The 20,139-nt window shown below is 40.1% G+C and overlaps 3 protein-coding genes across 7 annotated transcripts; 1 reads left to right on the top strand and 2 right to left on the bottom strand.

Annotated features, from left to right (window-relative positions):
• Positions 1–204: 204 nt before the first annotated feature.
• stmp1 (short transmembrane mitochondrial protein 1) lies at positions 205–2,441 on the bottom strand. Its single transcript, XM_061252790.1, has 3 exons — positions 2,086–2,441; positions 1,407–1,460; positions 205–807 (listed from the first exon to the last, which is right to left on the bottom strand). The coding sequence occupies exons 1-3, from the start codon at positions 2,098–2,100 to the stop codon at positions 736–738; spliced, it is 141 nt and encodes a 46-aa protein (XP_061108774.1). The 5' UTR covers positions 2,101–2,441; the 3' UTR covers positions 205–735.
• A 1,152-nt stretch (positions 2,442–3,593) lies between these two features.
• LOC133135619 (aldo-keto reductase family 1 member B1-like) lies at positions 3,594–12,831 on the top strand. 2 transcript variants are annotated; one of them, XM_061252773.1, is made up of 10 exons: positions 3,594–3,760; positions 5,050–5,217; positions 6,134–6,250; positions 9,117–9,197; positions 9,446–9,568; positions 10,153–10,259; positions 10,349–10,430; positions 11,176–11,259; positions 11,614–11,696; positions 11,829–12,831. In XM_061252773.1, the coding sequence occupies exons 1-10, from the start codon at positions 3,638–3,640 to the stop codon at positions 11,869–11,871; spliced, it is 1,011 nt and encodes a 336-aa protein (XP_061108757.1). In that variant the 5' UTR covers positions 3,594–3,637; the 3' UTR covers positions 11,872–12,831. The 2 variants fall into 2 exon arrangements, with proteins under 2 accessions (XP_061108757.1, XP_061108758.1); XM_061252774.1 differs by lacking the exon at positions 9,446–9,568.
• LOC133135618 (aldo-keto reductase family 1 member B1-like) lies at positions 12,532–19,749 on the bottom strand. 4 transcript variants are annotated; one of them, XR_009709419.1, is made up of 11 exons: positions 18,775–19,178; positions 18,346–18,513; positions 17,941–18,057; positions 16,776–16,853; positions 16,568–16,690; positions 15,255–15,361; positions 14,640–14,721; positions 14,461–14,544; positions 14,105–14,187; positions 13,545–13,686; positions 12,532–12,890 (listed from the first exon to the last, which is right to left on the bottom strand). XR_009709419.1 is itself a non-coding variant. In XM_061252772.1 (10 exons), the coding sequence occupies exons 1-10, from the start codon at positions 19,617–19,619 to the stop codon at positions 13,644–13,646; spliced, it is 951 nt and encodes a 316-aa protein (XP_061108756.1). In that variant the 5' UTR covers positions 19,620–19,749; the 3' UTR covers positions 13,359–13,643. The 4 variants fall into 4 exon arrangements, 2 of the variants coding, with proteins under 2 accessions (XP_061108756.1, XP_061108755.1); XR_009709418.1 differs by having other exon boundaries at positions 12,532–12,976; XM_061252772.1 differs by lacking the exons at positions 12,532–12,890; positions 18,775–19,178 and adding an exon at positions 19,554–19,749 and having other exon boundaries at positions 13,359–13,686.
• Between the last annotated feature and the right edge of the window lie 390 nt (positions 19,750–20,139).

Below are 20,139 nucleotides of genomic sequence, written 5' to 3' on the forward strand. Positions count from 1 at the left end.
GTCGCTGTAGCCTATCCACTTAGAGGTTTGGTGCGTTGTCTGGGGGGGTGGTTCATTTCAACATTACACAGCCAGCGAAATGCGTCAATCTGTGTTTCTGAAACTTTGCCCTGTGTAAGGATTTTTTTTTTTTTTTACTCAAAAACATAATTGTTCATACCCTGCTAGGAAAACCATTTTCTTATCCATGGAATACGACACCGATGCAGGTTAAATGCTTTATTCCACTAATAGCAAAACAACTGACAGCAGCAAAACTGTTTATCCAAATAAGAGGTTTAAAATAAGATTTTGGCAATTACTTTAAACATCAGCTCATCTCCTTGGCAGTACAATATTAACTTTTAAATTGTGCAAAAGCAAATATAAAAAATAACCCCACAATTTTCCCAATTTACTCCGCATAGCTTCTAATAGCAACCACAAATCTGAAAAATGTTGTCGTACCCCATTTTATATCATTTCTTTAATTTACTTTTACATTTGAAGGCCATATAAAAGTTATGACAGAACACTTACAGCAGCTAGGTCTGTAAGAAATGGTCCATATAATACAAATTAGACCTCAGTGTTCCATCTTTAGTTACTTTTTCCCTATGAAAGCCGTGTTTCAGCCATAGACTCAGATGGTCGAACATTAGGCAAAAACCATATCCTGCACACTAGGTGTCCTCCTTCATTCCGCTCCCTCCTGAGTGTTGATACAAGTGCCTTAAATATGTTCTCCTTTCTCCATCACTCTGGGGGTTTTCTCTTTGCTTCCAGGTCTTTTTTGAAGTATTCGATCTTCTTTGAAATATTCGGGAGCTAAAAAACAAAAATTATGTTACAAAATAAAGAGCTACATTCTACATTCAGTTTCTGCTTAAACCTTAAGATTTCCAAATCATAAAGACCAGAGAGGACTCTTTTGTTGAAGTTGATTAAGGATGTATGTAATATTAATAATATTTTCTACCCCGTTTAAAAAGTGGAATAGTGCACATATCTTTTGACTATATTTTAAGTCATTTATTTAGTCCAATTTGCTTGATGCAGCATGTTAATGATATCACAATCCTAGGTGTTGTCTGTGAGAGTTCAGAGGAGAAGGGCCAGACTGGTCAAAGCTGACAGGAAGGTGACAGCAACCACCCATTACAACAGTGTTGAGCAGAAGGGAGTCAAACAGGGAGTCAAACCTCTAAGTGGATAGGCTACAGCAGCAGAAGACTTAAGAAGTGGAAAAAATAAATCGAATAAATACCTAACAAAGTGCTCACTGAGGTATATGCAATTCTTAGAATAAAGTAGGGAATATGCAGAAAAACTAGATAATTACAAAAGCAAGGCCAACAATAAGTAGGTGTAGTCTAGGTTAAAATTTGTATTTTATTAGCAGCAGGACTTCATTTATTGTACATTACCTCATAGTTCTGTGCAAGATACATTCCGACTAAATTTCCAAATGTGAAACCAACCTGAAAAGGGATGACAAAATACATAAAGCATGATCATTTGCCAACTTCTGAACCATCACTATTTTATAACAAAACAATAGCCTATACAATCGCAATATTAACTGGTTTGCCAGTTACAACTCCGTAATCAAGAGGTCCCTGGTCAATTTTTCTTTGAGACTTTCTTTATAGTAATAAATAATATCAATACTACAACTAATAAATATATAATATTATTATTAGCACAGTAACACTCGACCCAACTAGGCTAGCTAATGTTTGAGGGGAACCTGACGACTTCCTGTTCGGAAAACTTGTAAACGAAATTGCCTTAATCCCGATCAGTCTTCCCACCGATTATGTTCAATAACTAGCTAACGTTAGCTAAATATCCATCGTGGGTCAGCACATAGTATCTAAACAGAGTTTAAACAATGTTTCCATAAGATGTCAGTGAGGTGGCAAGTTAGCGAACACGTAGCGTGTTAGCAGGTCATTGGGAATACTGCGTTGTGTTTCAGCTAGGCTAGCTTCAAGAACAGGTTCCTTGCCAACTAACCTTAGCGGCAACCTACGAGAATATGACAAATGGACAAATGTGTCACAAACGTTAGCTATACTTTCAATTGACATAGCATCAACTCACCAGAAACTGGAACATTCTGTAGCCTGATATTTATTGTCCAAGTTAATTTTGACCTAGTGTGCCACCCACTGAATTCTACTATATGATTCCAAAACACTCTATGGTGCCACCTAGCTCTCTAAAAACTCGCGTTCTTTTAACACTTGTCTGTGGCAAGAAGAACAAGCCTCACAACTGACAGTGAGCCGCACAAACAAGGGATTTAAATATATTGCCCTCTAGTGGACGCTGCTACTGCTCCAAGGTACCTCTGACGAAGTTTGGTTTTAGGCTAAAGCCGTCCTCGGAAAATACTGTAATGAGCTTCGGTCTCTACGAACAAGAAGATACACCAGACCCTTGCTGCAAATCGCATAGCCCACTTGAAGGAAAATTGCAGATTGTGACATTCAGTTTATCGTTCTCAAAGCAGCGCGATGACGCAGCAAAACACGCTACATGACTTGACATATTTCCGTAACCCCAGAATACATAACACCGAAAATAAATAATACAAAAATAATAATGATTGTTATTTTATTTACTTAGTTGTGCACAAGGCATAGCATAATGCCTTAAATTATGACCCATGATCATTGAATGAGCTACAGACTGTAACTTGAGTTCCTCTGATTACCAGATGTTAAAATGGAAGACAGTGGACATTCTGTTTCTGAACAGTATTTTCCTAATTCTGGTTACAGCTGGACATGTTTTAATTTATGGGGCAGTGAAATATTTCTATTTTTTTTTGCGTTCATTACCACAAAATAACCAGTAAATATTCAAGGTGAGATCAACAAGGATATAGTGCTCAGGAAATTAAATATTTACTACCATTTGTTTTATATAAAATGAACTTGCTATAGATTATGAATGTGTTCAAGTCTCTTACACAAAATTTATGCTGAGTAGTGATCCAATATGGAAAATGTCTGAAAATATTATCAGCATATAAATATATTATCAGCATAACAATTTGAGTGAAAAGTGAATCTGTGAAAAATGTATATGAATTTCATTTGTTATGTCCCCCTTTTGCTGTAATGGCAACATACACTCCAGCTAGCATGGTCTCCACAAATTTGGGCAAAAAAAGAAATGATCCATGTTATCCCAGCATGTCCCAAAGAGCATGTTGTGATGTTACTGAATACTTTTTTTTTGTCTTCCAGTGAGAACTGCACTTCTTCAGCTGGTTCATATTAATTCCTTACTCTCTTTTTTGAAAGAAAACTCGTCCCTAGCTGGTGGGCCTCTCTCTCTCTCTCTCTCTCTCTCTCTCTCTCTCTCTCTCTAAAATGCAAAATTTGTTTTGTGGTCAGTGTGACTTTTGTGATTTTGATAGAGCAGTTCATGACTAGTTAGGACATTATATATAATATTTAACAAACGAGACTAAATGCTATAAAAACCCAAACTTCTAGGCTTTTCTGCAACCACTTAACAGCAGTCCCTGCATTCCTCTTACAGCACAGTTGTATCGATGCGCACATAATGACGTAGCCTAACCAATGAAAAGCTTGAGTTCTGTCCTATTTAAGCTCACTGGTCGTCTGTTGCGATGTAGTGAATGCTGACATTTGAACCACGACAGCAAACAGAAATCAGATATTGTGGCTTGTCATCTACAGAAATGTCTATCAAGTTAATCAACAATGCAGCCATGCCTATCGTGGGCTTGGGGACGTGGAGGGTAAGGCGGAAGCATCCACTTTTCCTTAATGTTTATGAGGGAAATACAGTGTCAAATCCAGTTTAAACCAGTGTTTTGAGTTCACTTTCTGTCATGAGATTTAGTCATGGAAGCACAAATAACTTTTGCAGTGTGTTACGTTCATAGACGCTCCGTGGTTATGTTAGCGATTCTGACAGAGTCGAAAGTAGACTCGTTAACTTAACGCCCACTTTCTGCGTTTTAAGTTTGGGAAAGTCACAATTTAAGTCAGAAAGTCGCTGTACCTGGCTACTGTTGCCTACATAATCCACAGTTAGGCTAATTCTCGAAACTATTATTAAATACATTATGTTCATTACAGTAGTTATCCTACGAAAACCCATTCTGGAACCTTTTAGTTTTCCGAAGCTATTATGAAATAAAGTATGTTAATTTGCCTAACTTTAATCACATATTAGGCAAAAATGTGCAAATTCTGGTTTTTCAAGTGCCTGCAGCTCAAAATGCATGATAGGTTTGAAAAATGCAGCAACAGCATATTCTTAATACGCGTCACAAATCATGTGGCCTTGACCCATCCGCCATGCTGGTGGACAGCTTGTCCGTACAACTGCAATAAACCTACTAAACTAATCCTTCGAAAAAAATATTGCTTATGTATGGCAATACCTTACAGTTGCTCTCTCCATGATTCTGTGTGACTGGCTCATTTTTACAAACACCGCCCCTTGTATATGAAAGCGCAGATAGGTCTGCGATAGTCTTGGAGACAACACCTGCCTTCCAGGCGTCACTGAGGGAAGGGAAGTACTACGGGCCGACAGAGCAAGTTTAAAACCCCCATTAACCGTGATTGCCTTGCTCAGGATTTGAATATTAATATACCCAAGCAAATTGAAGCAATTTAAAGACAATGCCAATGACAAACAAAATAAACTGTAAATTGTAAGATGAAAAAAGGTTCTGAGAAACAGAAAAAAAACAAAAAAACAATAACCTTAATACACTGAATCCCTATCCAGTGCTCAATGTAGATTTCCCTATGTTTTGTATTCTGAGTGTGAATGAGCAAGCTACTCCACTTGCAGCCGGGCTCTATGTATTTGACTTAAAAAATACAGTAAATGTAAAAAAGTAATTAAATTAACACTGCCAAAGAGTGTGACAAACCTTGTGTCTGATTTGTTATGGAGCACTGATAATCTGATGATTTACAATCTAAAACACATGAAAACCATTGATCTCCCTCCCCATTTCTCTGAAAATATTTTTCTTTAATTTTTCTCTCCCTCCACCTCAATGTCAAGGCATCTCCTGGACAGTTGGCTGAAGCCCTGAAAGTAGCCATTGCGACGGGGTACCGTCACATAGATGGGGCCTATGTCTACAAAAATGAAGGTGAGGTTGGGGCTGCCCTCTGTGCCATGATAAAGGAAGGAGTGGTGACAAGGGAAGACCTCTTCATTGTCAGTAAGGTAGGTATGGTAACTTCTGGAAGAATGAGGCTTCTGGGTAAATTGTGGTGATCAGAGGCTCTATTAGAATAATCTTTGTTAGAGCTTTGATTAAAAAAAAGTAGATTTCTATGACAGATAGGTGAATAAATCTCTCACTGCATCAAAAGGCTCATGTTTCCTCCACAGGGTGTGTGTCATGACTGCAGGCGATGCCAGGGACATAGCAAAAAAGAAAAAGTGATTTGTCAAAATTTTGGTATTGTTAAGAAACAGGAACACACTGGTGAGCTCAAACGACCTGATAGGCCACAGAAAGCCATTGTCGTGGATGACAGAAGAATCCTTTGAATGGTGAAGAAAAATCCCGGTGTAACTCTTCAACAGATGACGAACACTCTCCCGGATGTAGACGTAGGTGTGTTAAAGACAATCATCAAGAGAAGACTACACCAGCATATTCAATACAAGATGCAAACCCCTGGCAAGCTTCAAGAATAGAATGGCCAGGTTTCAGTTCACAAAAATGGACTTTGTAAAGTGTTATGGACAGATGAGATGAAGATCAACCTGTACCAGAGTGATGGAAAGAGTGAAGTGGAGACAAAAAGACAACAGCTCTTGATCCAAAGCATACCACCACATCTGTCAAACATGGTGGAGGTAGTGTTATGGCTTGGGTGTGTGGCTGCCACTGGAACTGGCTCACTTGTGTTCATTGATGATGTCACTGCTGTGAAGTCATGAACATTGACCTTAGCTGAGGCTAGAGAGGCCTGCAGTTATTTGGATGTTCTGGGAATCATTTGTGACTTTCTAGATGAGTTGGCGCTGTAGCCTTGAGGTAGATTTTGTTGAAACGCCTTCATTGGTTTTCTCCTGCATTTGTCAGCTAATTATTGTGAATTAATGGTCACAGCGCTGTTATTCTACACAGCTGTGGTGCACCTTCCATGAAAAGTCCAAGGTGAAGGCTGCCTGTCAGAAGACCCTGAATGACCTGAAGCTGGACTACCTGGACCTCTACCTCATGCACATCCCAATGGGTGTGAAGGTAATCACACTGCTGCTTGTCAGTAACCAGCAACAGTCCCACTATCTATCTCAGAGGACTGCTGTAACTTGAGTAGCTTCACTTGTCAGGTACCAATAGTATAATGGTACTGTGAGCCTGGCTAATATGATCCGTCTGCCCAGTTTCTGAGGATATGCTTTGCTAGTAAACCTATAGCTAATTATTTCTGATACAATGCAATTCATGGTCTTCCATAGATGAGACTCCTGTTGGAGGGAGTGCCTCAATCTGCTGCATCATAAATCTTGCTGTAAATAATCAGATTGAGAAAGTAAACTTTCCTTTCCAAGCACTTGAGATGGAATGTTCGATGGAAAGACCAAGCTTTAGCAGATGTGTACATTTCCCCATTGAAATTCTTAGCTGAAACGCGTTAGCGTTCAGTTACCTTTAATGTGTGGCAAAATAAAATGCTTGGAAATGTAAGTATTCTGTTTGTTCTACTTCGGGGATGTGCTCAGTTCTGAGGCCCAGCTTTCCTCCCTGATTACTTTGGGTTGATGCACAATCTTTTTCTTCACATTTATAGATTTATCACAATTTATATACGCACAGAGGATCAAGGCGGCATAAAAATGTGCACAAACATGCGGGCACGAATATATGTTCATTTTGGTCCAGCTGCCGTCCTAGACTGTGCCATTTCCCTCAAATTGACTATCGAAATCTTCGTCCCGTGAATCGCGCGTCTCCGCTGGAAAAGACTGATGTCGCTTCTAGTGATCATATTACCTGCAGTCTACTGAATATCAGATCACTATCTAACAAAACTTTTATAATTAATGATTATATTACATCGTTTAACTGTGACTGTGACTATTGCTTACAGAAACATGGGTGAATTCTAATGATCAGTGTAAATTTATTGAGGCATGCCCGCCCGAATATAATTTTTTTAATAAGCCCAGATCCAATGACTGGGGCGGAGGCTTAGCTGTGTTATACAAAAGTCCGTTCAAATGTAACACTGTATCGGTGAATGATTTCTCTTCTTTTGAAGTGCTCATGTTTACTATGTATTGCAATGCTCCTGTTCCGTGTGTGGAAACAAGGATTTTAGAATTCTCAGATCTTTTATCTTTTTTGGTGTTAAAATATGACAAATTGATTATTGCTGGAGATTTCAATCTTCACGTGGATGACATATCAGATTCGGCTTCCACCGAATTCTTGGAACTAACAGATTCTTTTAACCTAGTGCAACACGTGTCAGGTGCAACGCACAATAAAGGGCACACGCTAGATTTAGTGTTTACGCTTGGTCTGGAACTAAATAGCCTTGAGAAGAAAGACATTTGTGTCTCGGATCATCTCAGCATTTTATTTGATGTCCAACTTCCAGTTATATGTACAAATGATAAATGTGTTTTTCGTTCTCGATTCATCAACTTACAAACAGCTGAAATGTTTTCTTCAGCATTTGAAAACCGTATAGTTAATTGTACCCCGCTATTAGACACAGAGGAATTAGTAAATCATTTGAATAGTGTATGCTTGGGCATACTAGATGATATCTCTCCTTTTAAAATTAGGTCAAAGTCAACCATAAAGAGACCCTTGGCTTTACGATAATGATTTACAAAATTTAAAGAGAGAACGAAGGCAAGCAGAACGAAAATGGAAGACATCTAATTTACATGTTGACTATCTTCATATGAAAGTTAAAAATGCAAGGGAGAAGTATTTTTCGAACTTGATATCTGTCAATAGCCGTAAGCCAAGATGTTTGTTTCAAACTATCGACTACATTTTAAATACCTCTCCGAATGTTTTTTCTGAATCCTCATCTGAGCTCTGCCAGAGGTTTTTAATATTTTTTATTGAAAAGATCGATAATATCAGGATTAGAATCACTCCCTCTGCTCACATTATGAATGTTTCTTGCCATACTTCTGCTACACTTAGCTCATTTGAATCCATTGCAAAGGTAGACCTTAATGATATTATTTCTGATATGAAGCCTTCCGCCAGTCCTATGGATGTCATCCCGGCTAAACTCTTGAAGGATGTTCTAGGAACTATAGGTCCAGACATTGTTTTGATTATAAATAGCTCATTGGCCTCAGGGTGTGTACCCTCTCATTTTAAATGCGCTTCAATCCAGCCTCTTCTTAAAAAAACAAATTTAGATGCTTCACTTTTAAATAATTTTAGGCCTATTTCAAAACTTCTAGAAAAGGTGGTCTCTAAACAATTGATAGCATTTATGAACAAAAATCGAAAAATCGAGTTTTCGGGCATGTCATAGCACAGAGACTGCCCTTTTAAAGGTAGTTAATGATCTACTGCTGAATGCAGACTCTGGTGAAACATCCATTTTAGTTCTTCTTGATCTTAGTGCAGCATTCGATACGGTTGACCACTCAATCCTCATCGATAGACTTAAAAACTGGGTTGGCATTTCTGGGATTGCACTGGAATGGTTCTCCTCTTATCTGTCGAATAGAACCTTTTCTGTCTCCATAGGTAATTCAGTTTCCTCGTCTGCTATTTTAACTTGCGGTGTTCCTCAAGGATCTATCCTCGGACCCATTTTATTTTCTATTTATATGTTACCTCTGGGCAGAGTTATTCAAGATCACCACATATCATTTCATTGTTATGCAGACGATACAGATACAGGTGCAGAATGCAGCAGCCAGACTTTTGACAAATAGAAGGGCCCATATTACCCCAGTTCTAGCGATGTTACACTGGCTTCCTATTGAATTTAGAGTCAATTTTAAAATTTTACTTATTACTTTTAAAGCGTCTTCTGAAGCTTCCTTCCAAAGGCAGTACTCCCTTGGAGAATATTATTATTACAGGGAAAATGTTTTAAAAAGAATTAACTCTTGTATCACAGGAGGTTGGAGATGAGCTGCTTCCTCAGGATGACAATGGAAAAGTACTACCCAGCAATACTGACTTCTTAGACACGTGGGAGGTAAAGCAATTCACGCTTATCAGTAATCTTGTTTTTTGTTTTTTTCAATATTTCTAATGAAAATAAAACATGCCTTCTATATAAATACAAGATTTCAGATTTGAGACTCAAGATGCTATTATTATTGTGTAAAGTATGTAGGTAAAGTAGGTCCAAGATTTTAATCTATGTCTCTGAAATACTGAGGGTCATTCATATTATATTATTGCAGTGAATTAAACCAAAGGTAATGTTATTTTGTTGTATAGGGTATGGAAGAGCTGGTAGATTTAAAGATGGTCAAAGCCATTGGAGTCTCAAACTTCAACCATGAACAAATTGAGGCCATACTGAACAAACCGGGCCTCAAGCACAAGCCTGCCAATAACCAGGTAGAGTCTGAAGTGGAAAGGGCACAGTTCCTCAGGCTTCATCTTCTTCTATTGATCTATAGGTCCTCTCAGCTTTAGCCCAGGACCTTAATGTTATTATCAGCAGAAGACCTCAGTCATTCTGTCACCTGCTTCCCGGTGGCAGTGTTATAATTGAATAATAGATCATTATTTTAATGCTGTCTTGTTACTGTTGGTTTCTCTTATATGACAACTCTCCTGCACGTTACCTTTTCAACTTACTCCTGCTAAGATTTCTGTATGAGTGAGTGCTTGAGGTGAATTCACTTACTCCAACACAAATATTTATTTCAATTTTTATTACATTAACCTGCCATACCAATAAAGCAGATCTGATTATTAAATGTGCATCTGAGAGTGAGAGACAGTACAGTAAATTGTCATGGGAGTACAGTTAAGGCCTGGTCTGTTTTTCTTTTACTAAGAATGACCAATGTTATGAAAAAACAATTTCTCACAGCTTGTGGTTTTGCTCATTATGGCAGTCGACCAGTAACAATAGCACGACCAGCGATGCAGTGTCAGAGTGGTGCTCACCTCATCCTACCTGTTTCCCCGTTCAGATTGAGTGCCACCCTTACCTGACCCAGGAGAAACTGATCGATTACTGTCACTCCAAAGACATCTCTGTGACGGCATACAGCCCCCTGGGCTCTCCGGATAGACCTTTGTGAGCAGACATTTTGGGAGACGTATCCTATCCTGAGCCCAGGCTTTGGGTTAAATACACACAGTATATAACATTCTCCGTTTCTGCAGTGCAACAGCTGGAGAACCAACTCTACTGGAGGACCTAAGGATCAAGGCCATAGCTGACAAGTACAAGAAGACCACAGCACAGGTAGAGTAAATGCTAACCATGTACTGCTAGGCTAACAAATACACAGTGCTCAGGTCATGGTACTAAGATTCTGCCCAGGAGAATATTGGCATTTCATAATTTTATACAGAATAATTTAAATTCACAAGACCTCAGCATACATTACATTTATACATATCGTACCTACAGTTTGATTTGTGTTTAGCTACATCAAGCAAGAACAACCCAATAGCCAGTGCTTCAATAAACACCAAAATTGGCTTAAGAAACTTTTCACCACACTTTGAAATCTTGTGTTCTTCTCAATGTAATCTGTGTATATGGTATGCAAAAATAATCTAGAATCTCAGCTCTGATGCAAAATGTCATTGTTTGAATTATATTCCCAGTTAAGGAGCCATATGCAAAATCTGCTTGTGCAAATGGATTCCATTAGTTTATAAGTTAATGCAGCTGTTCGTTGGTTCATTTGTCATTTGATTTTTTTGTTTCTGGTTTCAATGTGGAACCTTTGTGTTGGCCGCACCTCGGTTATCATCTTATTTAAAATCTTTCTACAAACATTTTTGTATAATTATTTATCTATACTGGATGCATGGGATTGTATTAATTGTTTTGGTTTAAGAATTATCGGGACACGGAAACCTCATTTAGTCATACTGAAACTCTTTTCGGAAGGAAGCATGTCTAGTATCGCACAACATACTGAGACAAGTTGGCCAAGTTTAGTCCCACAGTCTTCTAAACTGCTTGTTCTTCAAAACAGGTCCTGATTCGTTTTCATATCCAGAGGAATGTGATTGTTATTCCCAAGTCTGCCACACCTCAACGCATAAAGGAGAACTTCCAGGTAAAAAGACCCAAGTTGCTGTGACACCAAAGCGCGAGGCACAATTTAGTGTACAGGAAAGCCTATACCGAGTGAAAAGAGGTATTACAGTTCTGAATTAGGTGTTGCTCAACAGGTGAGGAAAGAGAAAGAAATAGTTTAGATTTAGATTCTGAAAAGTCACGAGGGCCAGAAAGGCCAGAATGTATTGCAGGTATGTGGAGTTTTCACATTGAGCAGAGCTTGCTTAAGCATCCTGTTTTGGAATCAAACTTATAACCTTTGGGTTACAAGCCCAGTTCCCTATCCAGTGTACTAGGCTTACAACCTTTGGGTTACAAGCCCAGTTCCCTATCCAGTGTACTACATTTACAGGTCTTTGACTTTGAGCTTAGCGAGGATGACATGGCAACTCTCATGAGCTTCAACAGGAACTGGAGATTCTTTGCTATTCCTTGGTGAGTATGGATAGATGGAGCAAACAGCCACCTCTCACTGATTCACATCTCTATTAACCAAATCTGTTCAGAAACCCTGCAGGTCCTTGATTTTCTCTGCTGCCCATCACATGTGTATTCCATTTATTTCAGGGGAACAACCCACAAAGACTATCCTTTCCATGCGGAGTACTGAGCACTCTGTTTGGCTTTGAAGGAGGAAGAAGGATCAGTACCATTGAGCTGATCTCATTGCCGTCTCTAAACATTGCTTGGGCAGGGATGTTCCAATACAATGTTCTGTGTTTTATATTAATATTTTTCTTCCAAATAGTTTCGGTTGTGACCGCTTACTACTTTAATCCCACGACTAAATAACACATCATAAATAAACTTGCAAACATCGATGTCACAAGCAAAAATTGAAGTGTTTACAGTGACCTCCATAATGTTTTGGACTGACATTTGTCTTGATTTATCAACTGAAATGTGGTGTCCTGAAATGAGGTGGTGATGCATAAAAAGTGCTGTCATTTCTACCTGGTTAAATCTAAATGTATACGATACAGAGCCAAATCAAGAAAACAGTGTGTTGTCCCAAACATTGTGGAGCTCACTATATATACCCTTTATCCATTAACCTGTTATCACATCTTAACAATTGGCTGTGGTGTGCGCATTCTGTGTGTGTGCACAGGCCAATAAATTCAATAAGGGTTGGTGCTAGGCAGGACAGGAGCTCAAGAGGTGGGTGAATTCAAGTAACAACATTGTTCAGACTGTACCAAATCTTGTGCTACATTTGAGCCAATTTTGTGATCAGATTGACGCACACACAGAATGAGAGATCTTGCTGTAGCTTTCTTCTCCTTGCATTTATTTTCATACAATGTCTACTTGCATTGTTTGAGATCACCATGAAAATGATGTCCAATATTTATTTTTGTCAAAGTTACATGATGTCAATGATGAAATGCGCAGGCAGGTGCTGCTACTTCAAGGCCTCTGTGTGAAAGCAGGCCACTGGGCAGGGGGAGTGTTGGGGCACCCTGGATATAAAGACGGATGTATCCGGAAGTTTCAGGAGGTTCGCTTGGACTGCCCTTGAAATGCTCTCCCCATGTGCACATTTGTTAATAAAATGTCGCAGATTGGACCTGCTGTTGCCAACTCATCCTTTGGGGTTCCGGATTCATGGCGGGGCCAGTTTGAATTCTGCTTGGTTTAAAGTGACAGTGTTTTAGCATGATTGCAGGAGTGTCCAGTTCCAAGAGTTTCAAAGAGGGCCACAAATTCATATTCTGCACAATAAATAAAGTAAGCAGATATTACTTGGATTCATATTGGATTCATTACATAAAAACAAAGACACTGAAATTAGGGTGGAAAATATACAATTGTATATTGTAAATAAGTGTATACAATTGACTAAATGAATCAAGAGCCATTGGAATAGGCTGGAATGGAAATCATTCTACATGTAGCCCCTTCAAACGAGCTTTAAAGGACCCAAATAATTAAAAGGGCTTCAATCTCTCCTTTGTTGCCATGCTGTTTAACAATGTTTCAACCTGCAACTGATAACAGGTGGTTCCTAGTGAGGATTAGTAGCAAAACATTGAGATCAAGAAAACTCCAACCCAAAAGTTACAATCATGCAAATAAATGTCAGATGCACACAAACCCTCTAAAAGTATACATTTATTTGACATTAATTAAAAGCATGACATTTAATTAAAGCAAAAAAAAGAAGCATTTGTCCTAAACCATTACAGAGAAAGATTGGATGCCAGCCTTTGAACAAGGTTATCTGCGTGTAGGCTGCACTGTGGTTAAACACGTCAGTTGCTTTGAATTTGTTGTACTCACATTAAAAATGGGACAACATTTCAAGAGTGAGATTAGCACGGAGAAACAAACGGAGAGCAGATGTGGAGAAAGACCAATTATTTGATGCTCCCATTGGCCTCAAAATTCTGCATTGAAGGGAAAGTCCTTGTGATTCACACTCCTGAGAAAAAAAAGAGGAATCTGATGTCACCATCTGACACAGTACTGCCCACTGAACGCTTTCCCAACTAAACCACACAACAGTTCCTTAAAATGACTAAGCAAAACTATACAGAGCCTGTTTCATCTTCATATTGTGAAAAGACCTCAAATTGATGCCTTGTGTCTAAAGACTGGCCAATTTACCGGTTTACTGATATTCTCGTCCCTAAATTGGTATTTGATAGTACTAGCATTTGTCCCACTATATAATGATACTATACTGTGGATTTTAAGAGCAGTTTGGACTTCCTGTGAGCCATCACAAGCACTGCCACTGGATCAAAGATGACTGGTCATTTTCTCTTAAATCACAACATTTCATTTAATCACAACATTTCATTTAATCCCAACTCTGTGATGCATCCCCCCTGACTCACGAAAGCATGGGACAGCATCTAAAGTCCCTGTTGAACCCTAGGATGGTCTTCATTTCCTCCTCACTTAGTTCAAAATCAAAAACCTGCAGTGATGGGGGAGGGAAAAAAAACATGAAGAGATTATGAGGAAAAGACGATCTACGTCCTTTTCTGCTCAGTCTGAATTTGAAACTCTGAGATGTGTTCTACATCCTCTACACATTCATGTTGCAGCCATATCTGAGAGGAAACTAATTGGGGGTCCCTTCAGATACTGTCCTGTCAGTTGTGTGACATAACAATCCCAATTGCTGATTATACTGAGCAGGCCATTTGCTCGTTTCCCTAATAAATGTGTTATTCTGCGGTCCGGTTACCTGGAAGTTTGCCTGGATGCGGTGAGCTGTGATCGACTTTGGAATGACAATCACATTCCTCTGAACCTGGAACCGGATCAAAACCTGATGTGGGAAGCAGGGGGAAAGGTCAAAGGTCATGCTATGCAGGCGTGCGTATTCCAGGCCTCAGCTAACAATTCACATGCAAGGAGCACTACCTGTGCTGCGCTCTTGTTGTGCTTTTCAGCAATAGCCTTGAGAATTGGATCATTCAGCAGAGAGGGGTCCTCTGGTTTGGCCCTGAAGAAGGAACAAACAGCAAAAGCTTACTCTAAAGTTACTCTAAAGCCTGATACCCATTTCACAGCTTTGAAAAAAGTCCCACCCAGTGTACAACAAATGAATGTGGGAATTGGGGTGACACTCCACACAAGTTTTCAAACAAGGAAATCATGTAGGGTGTCACCTCCCCAGGTCTCAGTAAAAACAATGGGACAAATGTCCAATATCCATGGATACCTCCAAAGATAAGCAAGTGCACGCATGGAGGTTCACAAAGACTCTCAGCAAAGTCTCATCCCATGTGAAAACATAGTATTGTATACCAAAACTAAAATTATATCAAGTATGCTTAGTAAACTCTTTCACATGGGATGGCACCAAATCAGAAATAAAAATTGTAAGATGTTGAAAAGGCTGAGCTGAAACTTTGATTCATATAATAGTACACTCAAATTTCCAAACAAAACCTTTTGACCACAAACACAGGAAATCTAGCACAAGAATCACCAGCCCTCTCTCTCCCTAGACTGGCACTGCAATACACAGCTCACCATGGTCTGTCTGGAGAGCCCAGGGGGCTGTATGCTGTGACAGAGATGCCTTTGGAGTGACAGTAGTTGATCAGCTTCTCCTGGGTCAGGTAGGGGTGGCATTCAATCTGAACAGAGAACACACAGCACAAGCTGATGCCTCTCCTCTGTCATTATATCTCTGTTCACTCTGATGCCAGTATTGGGAAACCAACATATAATACAAAATATAATGCAATGGGCTCATATGCAACCCTGTAAATTTAATTATCACAAAAAAAAAACAGAAACAAGCAAAAGACCAAACTAAGAATAATAAGCACTCGGGAACAGGATATTAAGAAAAATGTAATCTAATTATAGCTGAACCCTAATCCAACTAGAGTCCAACACTATTGGATATAGATCAATAAAAGTCTAATACTATCAATATAGTGTGTAAAGGATAAGAAAAACACTAACCTGATTTAATGGAGACATTGTTTTATAATCACACCCCTGCATTACTGTGCCTTGGGAGACATGGTGGCTTTTACTGGCGCTGGTCTGCCACTGTCAATAAGGCCATTGTGCCTCTGAGCTAGGCAACTGAATTTAGTCATTTGGTATGGAGAGGATCTTCAGGCCCTCTTTGCAATATGTGTTGATCAAAAAATACGCACAAAATACAACAAAAAAAAGGAATCTACACAAACATGAATACTTTGAGGTATAGTGAGAATCGTTTGAAATGGGTCACTGCACTGTGAAGACAGACTCATTTCCCTTCAGTAAGCCTGGCTCCAGCTATACCGCAAGCCAAAATACATTCTTAAAATACAGTATGACCCAGTGTTTGAGCTACAAAGAGGCTGCCACAGCGCACTGCCACTGCTGAATTTCTAGTGCGCTGCAAGGATTTTAGTTTTTCTGAAGCCTTCCTTAGAGGCAAATGAGTGCAATGACTATTATCTTTTTTTCCTTAACACTACTATCAGCAGAATATTCCTATTTTGCTATATTGCCCAATTTGGTTTCAGGGAGTGTTAAGAGTCACTTGCAGTGTTGTTCACCTACCCCAAATCAGCCTTACCAAGTGGTAAACACATACAAGTCATGGATGACCTGCTTTATGGTATGCGTGAACAAGATGGTGGCATGGACATTGAATAATCAGCTTAAGAGGCATGAATCAGCTGGAGTAAAATTCCAGGAATCAGATGTGGGCACATGTCTGTGTTTGCGCATACAACCCTTACAAACCCATGTCCTGCTGCTGGAAAAAAATTCTAGCAAATTTACTAATAACCGTTCTCAAATTCTGTAATATTAAAAGAATAAAAATGTGTCTCTACCTGGTTGTTGGCAGGTTTGTACTTCAGGCCCGGTTTGTTCAATAAGGCCTCAATCTGTTCATGGTTGAAGTTGGAGACTCCAATGGCCTTGACCATCCCAGCATCTACCAGCTCCTCCATACCCTGGGACATAAACAGCAGCAGCATCTTATTCTGCAAGCACTGCCAAAAGTAATGTAACATTGCTGTTGATTCATCTTTCACTCACCTCCCAAGTATCCAAAAAGCTGGTGGCATCTGACACGGTGAGCCCCTCGCTGTCTAGAGGAAAGTCCTCTGCCCCAGGCTAAAGAATTACAGCAATGTCATTATTACAAGTTCATTTTGAATAGGGGAGAGGCAAAATCTTGACTCATTTACTGTATAAACATGGAGCCACACACAGACAAACACACACACACACACAATGACATTACATTAGATAAACCAGGTGAATAACCATAAATCCAAGATTAAAAACACCTGGGTTTTCAATTGCACCCAGAGCCATATTCTATTCTGGTCAGGATTTCTCTTTGCGGTAGAATAAAGTCAACACTGTATAGGCTATTGCCTAACCTTAGTTACAATATACGCCGTATCCGTCATCTCCTCAAAGAGAAAGCCACCCAGCTCCTAGTCCAGGCGCTCGTCATTTCCCGCCTGGATTACTGCAGGTAATAGCCGGTCTCCTAGCGTGTGCCATCAAGCCCCTCCAGCTGGTTCAGAATGCTGCAGCCCGCCTGATCACCAGTCAGCCCAGGTCGGCTCATGTCACCCCGCTCCTCATTGGCCTCCACTGGCTTCCTATTTCCTAAGACCCTAGTGTTGGCATTTCAGGCTGTTAAGGGGATTGCCCCACCTTACATACAATCCTTAATCACCCCCTAACTCCCCAGCTAGACCACTCCGGTCTGCCAGCTCTGGTCGCCTTATGGTTCCCTCTCTATGAGCACCTGGCAGTTGAGCTGCACGTTCACGCCTGTTTTCCGTTCTGGTTCCTCAGTGGTGGAATGACTTGCCTACCACTGTCAGGACAGCAGAATCCCTCCCCCTATTTCGACGCAGACTCAAAACCCACCTTTTCAAACTGTACCTTAGTCCTCTCTCCTGATTTCCCCCACCCCCCTTTCTGATATCCCTACCCTCTTGTCCAACCCCCCGCCCCCCCCCCCCAAAAAAAAAAAGTTCTAGTTATGGATGTGATGCTTTAACTTGTGGAAGAACCTAAGCACTCGTAAGTCTGATTAAAAGCGTCTGCCAAATGACAAAAAATGTAAAATGTAAATGTAGTTATACGTGTCCAGTTTTAATACAAACAGTCCTTTGATCGATACAGTATGTACATCACTCTAAATGTATTACAAGGGAGTTCCTTGAAATAATGAGCTCACCGTCAGACCCATTGGCCAGTGAATTAGGTAGAGGTCCAGGTAGTCCAGCTTCAGGTCAGTCAGGGTCTTCTGACAGGCAGCCTTCACCATGGACTTCTCATGGAAGGTGCACCACAGCTGCAGACAGAGGCTCTGTTAACAGTGGCTTCCAGTTATCCTGCCTCTAATGCCAAAACGAATGTGAAAACATTTACAAACAGGCAATCAGGATAAGACCCCTGCTCGGGATGAAAAACATACTGCTCATTGGTCCCACCTGGGATTTCAATTCACAAGCTCCATGTCAACAGCCACTAGCAGTCTATCACACACAAACTCATCTTGAGGCAGACATGTACCTGGTATGCATGGGCAAACAACAGTCACTGTAAGAGTCATAGCAAGCACACAGACATGTTTTTGCACCTTGCTGACCACAAACAGGTCCTCTCTCTTCACCACGCCTTCCTTGATCATGGCATGAATCCCCTCCCCAACCTCAGTCTCATTCGTGTAGATGTAAGCCCCATCAATATGGCGGTATCCAGCTGAAATGGCTGCCTTCACTGCCTCAGCCACTTGGCCCGGGGAGGACTGATGAACAGAAAGAGGAAATTGAATTAGACTGTCGACCTAAGGCGCCGCATGCACAGACCGACTTGCCTTAGAAAATAAGTTGCACAGAAAATATCCTCAGAGAGATGGAGTAAAATCTGACCACTATACTATAGCCATAATAATAATAATAATAATAAATATAATTTTAAATCAATAAAAACCTATAAAATAAATAAAAAAGCCACGGTGCACTTTAAAGTTTGGCAACGATCATGCAACCCAAAAGATGAAAATTACCATATCAAACAAGACACGAGATCGACTCTGTTCTGAGAGCTTCGAGATTCTTCTGTAAACAGTTCTCCACGCTGAGGCGGTAAAGAAAAGACTATTATGGAGAGACTCTCTCATCGATAGTCTCTCCATAACAGCTTGCATGTCCCCGAACAAATAGCATTTATGGAGAGGTCCAGGCTATTCATATGGGATTAGTATACTATTATGGACAACTTTGTCTCCCATAACTCGTAATTCTTTTCATCTCCGTCGAAACACAACCTGCTCCATCGGTTTCCAACGTCCCTCCTGGGCCCATAACCTGTTGACGTTGTCATTTTAGGGCAGGATAACCGGTTTACAAGTTAGTTGTATACGGAAATGAAACACACGCTCGCCGTCGGTCTCATTTACCGGGAAGAAGAAACGTTTTATTATTCACGCACTCACATATATAACCTCACGTAAAACAGTGACGTCATTAAACATACGTGAAACGTTGACGTCACGTCATCAACATAAACTAGACCACTGCATGAGAGCATAACAATTATTACATAGATTAACACTATGGCTGAAAATAAAACAGTAGGCAATTCAGACTGGAATCTCTACTATCCCCATTGGTATGCGAGATTAAAATCTAAACAGTAATGGGTGCGGCCCCGTGTGCGAACAAGGCTAATATGTAACGTATTGTAACGTTATCTACTTTCCTCAATTATTTAGCTACAATTTATCTTTTCAGAGCTGCTATTAGGTTACAACAATAGTTTACATGTTATCTAAATGAGACCAACCTTCCAAGTTCCGAGACCGACAAGTGGCATTTTTGCTCCGGTATTCAATGTCACGAAGGTTGCCATTATCAAAATAGCCTATAACTGAAACTCCAAATACTTGGGAAAGATTATAACACTCAAATTAAACGGAAACAGAACTGTTCTTACACACTTATGTGATCGCGCCGGAACACACCCCTTTTATATCTATGAGGCCCCCACAGCCAATGGCCAAAGCTCTTCCTGTCTGCCGTGACTACCTTTCATTCGCATCGCTGGTTTTGATTGGTAGACGGCTTCTAACGTTACTTTATACAGTGCGCGACAAGATTTTGTCTATTTGGCCGTGAACGCCCTCTAGTGTGTGTGAAGTGATGGCTAAGGCAATGGCTTTACAATGGATAGAGAAAGTTTGACCTGAGAGGGATCAGTTCTTCCTCATATGTGGCATTAGTGAGTGCAGATTCTGTTAATTACAGTAACATTTCATTTTGAGTCTTCAGTTATTATTCCAAAGTGTTTCTATGGATACATGTTCATGTACGAGTTGAATGAGAAATGAGGAAGCTGATAGCTAAAAAGGCCTTTAAGAGAGCTAGGCTAA

Source organism: Conger conger, chromosome 8 (genome assembly GCF_963514075.1).
Source record: "Conger conger chromosome 8, fConCon1.1, whole genome shotgun sequence".
NCBI classification, from domain to species: Eukaryota; Metazoa; Chordata; class Actinopteri; order Anguilliformes; family Congridae; genus Conger; species Conger conger.